The 6,000-nt window shown below is 46.5% G+C and overlaps 1 protein-coding gene across 2 annotated transcripts in view; it reads left to right on the top strand.

The window, feature by feature from the left end:
- LOC118218708 (kit ligand-like) overlaps positions 1-5,718 on the top strand; it is a 30,906-nt gene extending 25,188 nt beyond the window's left edge. For both annotated transcript variants that reach the window (XM_035401328.1, XM_035401329.1), the window contains exons 7-10: positions 4,074-4,171; positions 4,490-4,596; positions 4,834-4,887; positions 5,543-5,718. In XM_035401328.1, the coding sequence (XP_035257219.1) occupies positions 4,074-4,171; positions 4,490-4,596; positions 4,834-4,864 (236 nt within the window). In that variant the 3' untranslated portion in view covers positions 4,865-4,887; positions 5,543-5,718. The remainder of the gene's footprint in view (positions 1-4,073; positions 4,172-4,489; positions 4,597-4,833; positions 4,888-5,542) is intronic.
- Positions 5,719-6,000: the final 282 nt, after the last annotated feature.

The raw sequence follows: 6,000 nt of genomic DNA on the forward strand, positions 1-6,000 counted from the left end.
TAATCATTTGCAATATGGCACTGTAAACACAATGGGCCTCGTTCACGAAACGCGTACGATCAACATTTGAACGTAAACTGCGTCAAAGACCGTTTCCAGGAACATTTTGGCATTTTTAAAATTATCTGTATTTGTTCATGGCTGTTTCCTTATGCTAATCACATGAACAGGATTTCGCATAAAATTTACAAACAGCCTGCATTCATCACCTCACACACCTGGCATATGCACAAAAACAAAGGTCTGCACGTGCGTCACGAATCCCATATTGTTTTTTCGTAGGAACATTTTTAAGAGCAAAAGCAAGCAACGTTTTGTGAATGAGGCCCAACGTGAATAATTGGACTTTTATTTTTCATGGCACGCAGGGCTATCTTCTGATGCATTTATCTAACGTGGTGGTGTACAGCTAGAGGTTAAGCAATCGGAAAAATGAACAGGGAAAGAGCCCAAATTAAGAAAAATGAACAGCTTGTCCATTTTGGAGATTGCAGTTGTGCTTGGAACAGAACCCAGCACGCTCAAAAGGGGTCCCCCCGGACCGAGTTTGTGAAACACCTGTTTAGATTAGGGGCTGCGCACCAATGGGGCTCGTGCCAAAAGAGCGGAGGAGAACCGATAAAGGAAAAGCCGTGCCTCCGAGTTTCGAGAGGCGCAGTTGCACCCCCGGGCTGAACTGCAGAACGTGCAGAAGTGCCAGCGAACGTCCCAGATAGCGCAAAACGTCCTCGCAATTCCTCGCCGGAATGTTCCGTCAGACGATTTAGCCGCCGCGTGGCAGCAACACTGCGAGAACATCTTGTGTTTTGGGCTGGGCGCGTAGAGCGTACGCGGTAATAAAAAGTTTAGTTAATTCAACTCTGACCGAGCACGTACGAGCTCAGTGAGGACCGCGTGTACCCTGTGAGACTTGATTTAGCGCTGAACGTTCTGCCGTGCCAGATGAAAGCGGTACACGTTCCGAATAAGACATTTTCTAATTTGCCGAACCAGGCAGTTAATCTAATGATCCTACAGTGGATTTCTCAAAACAAACATTGTTCTATGGTTTTGTTTTGTTTTTGTTTTCCCCCACTGCCGCGACACAATCCAGATTCGGCCACAAAACGTGTGGGGACATTTGCAGAACTCCAGATGCTTCCGCAAAAAAATGTCTTCGCGCGACAAACAGTTTGTTTGATATTCCAGAAAACCGACGATCTGCTTTTTTTTTTTGGCGGATTTGCGTCCAAAAATCGTTTTTTATCCTGCCCTGTTGCAAATCTACACCAGGGTTGATCGGGCACAAGTACACAAAAAAACAAATTACATATATTAACACTTCGGTATTGAATTTAAGCGCGTTTCATTCGCTGCAACATTTAATTCGATTGCATTTAGTCGATTCCGCGTGCAACTCGATCGCAATTTAATCGATTCCGCGTTTAGTCAATCATTACGTTAGCTCCGCCCCCCCCCCGCCCCCCCCCAACAGGACTCTGCATTCGGTTGCAGTACGTTCGGCACAAACACATTCCATGCTATTATGCTTGGCTCGGGAAGTCAACAGTTGGCGATGATTTAGTCGCTTTGGCGGCCGATCCTTTTTTCTTTTCTTTTTTTTTTTTTTAGGATGTTCTCATGACATCTGACATCGGAGCGGCTCGCCGCCCGGGGACTGCGGTCGCCGCGCCGCGTTCCAACTGTTCCTCTTTTTTGAGGGCCTTATTATAGTTTTATGTATCAAAGCGACCGAGGAGGAGAAAAAAAAAAAAACTGTGAACACTGAAAACGGTCGACCGTTTGCCGACACGACCGATCTCTCCTCGGGAAGCGGAATGTTTCCTCCCACCTGAAGGCGGGACGCCGTCGCCGTCGCCGTCCTCCTGAGACCCGCGCGCTTTTCACTGGGAGGCCTGGAAAACTCGTATTTGTCCCCTGTGGGGGACATGAGTCTCTGGCATTACTCTCACTGTATGTCCTGCTATGCTCAAACAAACTACAAGGGGACATTCAATTTAAAAAAAAATTATAATAATATTTTTCAAATATTTTCTCTGCAACATGCAAGATACTTGCATTATGTGAAAAAAAAATGAAGGTACTTTTTTTCTGCCAGGTCTTAGGAGAATATAGAAGACTTTATGGTGATAATAATAATAATAATATTTGGTCCATGTGCAGGTGCCAAAAATGAGATTTGTTCCCCAAGGAGGAATTCAGGAAGTAGGCAGAGCTAGCCCACACTAGCCAGCTAGGGCTGCTGCAGCCCACCATGCCGCATCACAGTGATTCAGTTTACATTCTCTTAAACGGCCAAAAAAAAAAAAAAAAAGCATACATTACACAACAGATGTTATGTCTGAGTCTGACATTACCCGAACACTGCATCCCGACATCACTCGACGTGCAGCCCTCTTTGAACACCATGTGCTATGAATAATATATGAGCGCTTGGTGTCTCCCAACCCTGTGTCTGGGGGGTGTTTTTTTTGTTTTGTTTTGTTTTTATGACCATGTTGAGAGCTGCATTTATGAGCTCGTGTCACGAGGGCGTATCGCTGAAAGAACGCCGTCCTCTCCGCTCGTTAGAAACACATCGGTTATGCCGCACGTCACGTCCAACAACGCTGTGATGTCGCAGATGTGAGCATTTAAAAATTGTCGTGTGATCTCAGGGCTTTCCGCTTCTTCCGTGTCCTAAGTGGACGATTTTAAAAAAAGGTCCCTTTTAAAGACGAAGGGCCTGGAGCCAATCAGCACTTGTCCTTTGGCACACGATTGAATGATTAAAATGCAAGTTTTTTTGTGTGTGTGTGTTTGGAGAGGCCAGCCGTCACCGAGGTGAACTTGGAAAGAAAAAGACGTGCACTTAACCGTGCGATTTCAGGAGAAATGAATTTAAGGCGAGATGCCAGCGTTTGGTCTCCCGGCCAAACCGTCGCTGAGTCTTGACGGCACTTGTTCTACCTCACGCCGAAATAATGGCGGTGTGATTCAGAGCGACTGAATGGCGGTATTGTGCGGTGAGCAGGACATAAAAACTGTCCGCTCCACCTTAATGGCACAATATTGCACAAAATGTTTCGAGTAGCATTCAATTCACCTGTAACTAGGAGTGGTGCTACACAACAGATGGGGAACTGGGCGACTAAGAGGTTGCAGGTTTGATTCTCGGCTGGGGCACTGCCTTGACCAATGTGCTAAAGCTGAACTGCTTTTTTAATAATCATACAGCTGTATAAGTAGACTGTGAATAATCATTCAGTTATACAAAAGGTAGCCTTTCTTTATCTAGGTGATCTCCACTGAAATAAAAGCTTTTCAAGGGAACCCTAACCAAAGCATTTTGGCAACGTCCTCCTGAATACAGACCTGTAGCTCAGTTCAAGAGATTCCATTTTTAGAGCGTAATTGTGTGAAACCCTGCAGCCCCTTGGGGGTCCTTGAAGGCACTGTTGGGGATCCCCCTGGTCAGACTTGATTTGCAATGACTATATGTAGATTTGGGGAAATATTTGAAAATATAAAAACCCTTTTTGTTGAACAAATAGCGCTTTTTAATGTGTGATTGGGGTCCCCGCGATGCCTGGGCGGGTGCACCTGGATCCAAAGCGGTTGGGACCCCTGTTGTCGTAAAGCGGGAACCCCACTGTAGGCTATGTCAGTCACCTGACATGATCACATGACTAAGCCCCATTCGCTTACTGTAAAAATGGATCTTCATTGACGCATTCTGTGTGCATCTATTGAGCACTGTGTCAGATAAGCCTATCATTTCTTCATTTTGTTTCAGCTGTTTTTGCTTGTTAGAGAACATAGTTGTGTTCAGTCACTCGGTGTCTGCGATTTAAGTCTGACCTAGCCTATGCCTACTGTGTGAACTGGACTTCCTGTGTTCATGGCTATGGATAACTGTTACATAATGAGTCTTGTACCTTATTGAACCTGTGTTTTGCAGTTGTTCCAATGGCCTTCGGTATGCTCTCATTGTGCATCGCTTTGGATAAAAGCGTCTGCCTAATCAATGTAATGTGGTGTCATGTAATGACAACTCAGTGATAGTCGTTTGTCTTTTTTTTACTCTTTTACAGGAGTGGAACGGCAGTACCTTCCGGAAGAAGCTCAGAAGAGCCTGCTGTCCCTGTTCCTCGTGTCAGTAGCTGCGAACATCTGTTTGTTAATTTGGATGGTAAGGATTGGATTCGGGGGGGGGGGGGGGGGCGCTATCCCACAATGCACCGGCGGCACCAGATTTTAATCTCAGGTTCAATCTGACAGCAAAGCATTCTTTGTCAAAGTCGTGACGTCGAGGATTCACAAAAAAATGTAATACCACGACACAACGTGGTCGATGCAAATATTTGACCTCCATTTCGTTACCAACAGCCGATGACAGATTCTGCTTTTTGTTATCCGTAGAATGCGCTTTTGCGGTGAGGTTAATCGTTTCCTTGTCGTGTCGCGCGGTCGGGCGCTGAAAGAATGTCTCCGCTTTTCCTTTCGCCAGGTAAGAGGAAGAAGACGACGCGGCCCGGAGAGAAACGCCGAGAGCGGACGCTTGTTCCTGGCGGCGGAGGAGAACAGGCCCCCCTCGAATCACGGAACATCGGAAAAGTCAGTCCGGTTTTACGTCCTCGCCGAACCTTAACGCATAAGTATTAACGTAATCGCATAAAGACGTGGATAATGGATAATGGATGCCGTGCGGATGCCAGCATTTCCTTTGAGTATATGTGGGATTGCTTATCGCGCTACGATTGACATTTGATACTTTCCTTTGTTCGTTTTTGTTCCGCCTTCTGCATTCCGTGAATTGTTCTGGTCACCCGCGAACGTCTTCTGTCTTCGCAGGAACAGGTTGAACGCCGTGAATGCGATTTAATCTCCCCCGCTGCGAGAAATTCGGTGAGGAAAAAAACACATTTTGAATTTTTACCGGCACCGCGCAAACAAACAAATACGGGCCAGCGGGTCAGATAAGGCACCGCACTGTGTCTGGCTGGGCACGATATCGCCAGGGCCCGGGTTTGACAGGAGTGCTACGCACACCAAAAAAGATTCAAATGCGCGACACTGTTTTGTCATATTTTAATTGTGAGGTTTTATTGATGCGCATTTTAATCTTTTTGCGTGCGCGCGGCATTTACGGCTTCTGTTTAGAGGCCACAAACGCAGTGACGTGAGTGGCACATTACCTGCCTTGGTGGCCAATTAAAGTACAGCATTTGATTGCCATTTCATAAAGCTAGACGATTGATAATAAGTGCCATTTGATAAGTGTCACTCAAGTGTTTCCAAGCCAGAGATAAATAGTCTTTTTTTTTTATTTTAATTAATGACTGTCTGGTTTCTGAATTTGACCATTTTTTTTGCCAAAAACTGATAAACTGCTGGCTTGTGGGCAGTGGTGTGAAAAGAAGCAGCTGGAGAGTGCTTGTGTACTCCTCCTGGATTGGCTGTGGTGACCACACAGCTGTGTGGTGGGATGCTTTCTTTTTATCAAAATTTCTAATGCGTAACTTTAGTCTTAATCTCTCCCTCTCTTTTCTCTCTCTCTCAGGTCACTGTATTGAAGCTCCCTTCACATACAAGAAAAAGAAAAAAAAAGCAGCTCATTTCTTACCGTTCTGTGAAATGAAGGACACGCTTTGGTTTTTCTCGTCTAAGAACTTCTCTCCGACTTTGCCACGGACTACCAGGACTGAGCGCCCAGACTCATTCCCTTTCTTTCCTTGGGGGGGGGGGGGGGTGGCGCGACACCGACCGAAGAGGGGCGGGGCTTGGCGCGAGAGGGGCGGGGCTTCCTCCTCTCGGCCCTCGCAGGGCGATGGGCAGCGTGCGCCAGCTGTGGTTTTGGGGGGGGGGAGGCGTGGCCGGACCACACCGCCGTCTGAGACGGACGGGCGACCTCTGACCTCTGCCCTGCCCAGCTGACTTTTTACGGGACCGTAAAGGAATAAGAAAAATTTAAAAAAACGAATAATCTAAAGGCTGTTAGTGAGTGAGTGAACAGATCCA

Source organism: Anguilla anguilla, chromosome 19 (genome assembly GCF_013347855.1).
Source record: "Anguilla anguilla isolate fAngAng1 chromosome 19, fAngAng1.pri, whole genome shotgun sequence".
In the NCBI taxonomy this organism is placed as follows: Eukaryota; Metazoa; Chordata; class Actinopteri; order Anguilliformes; family Anguillidae; genus Anguilla; species Anguilla anguilla.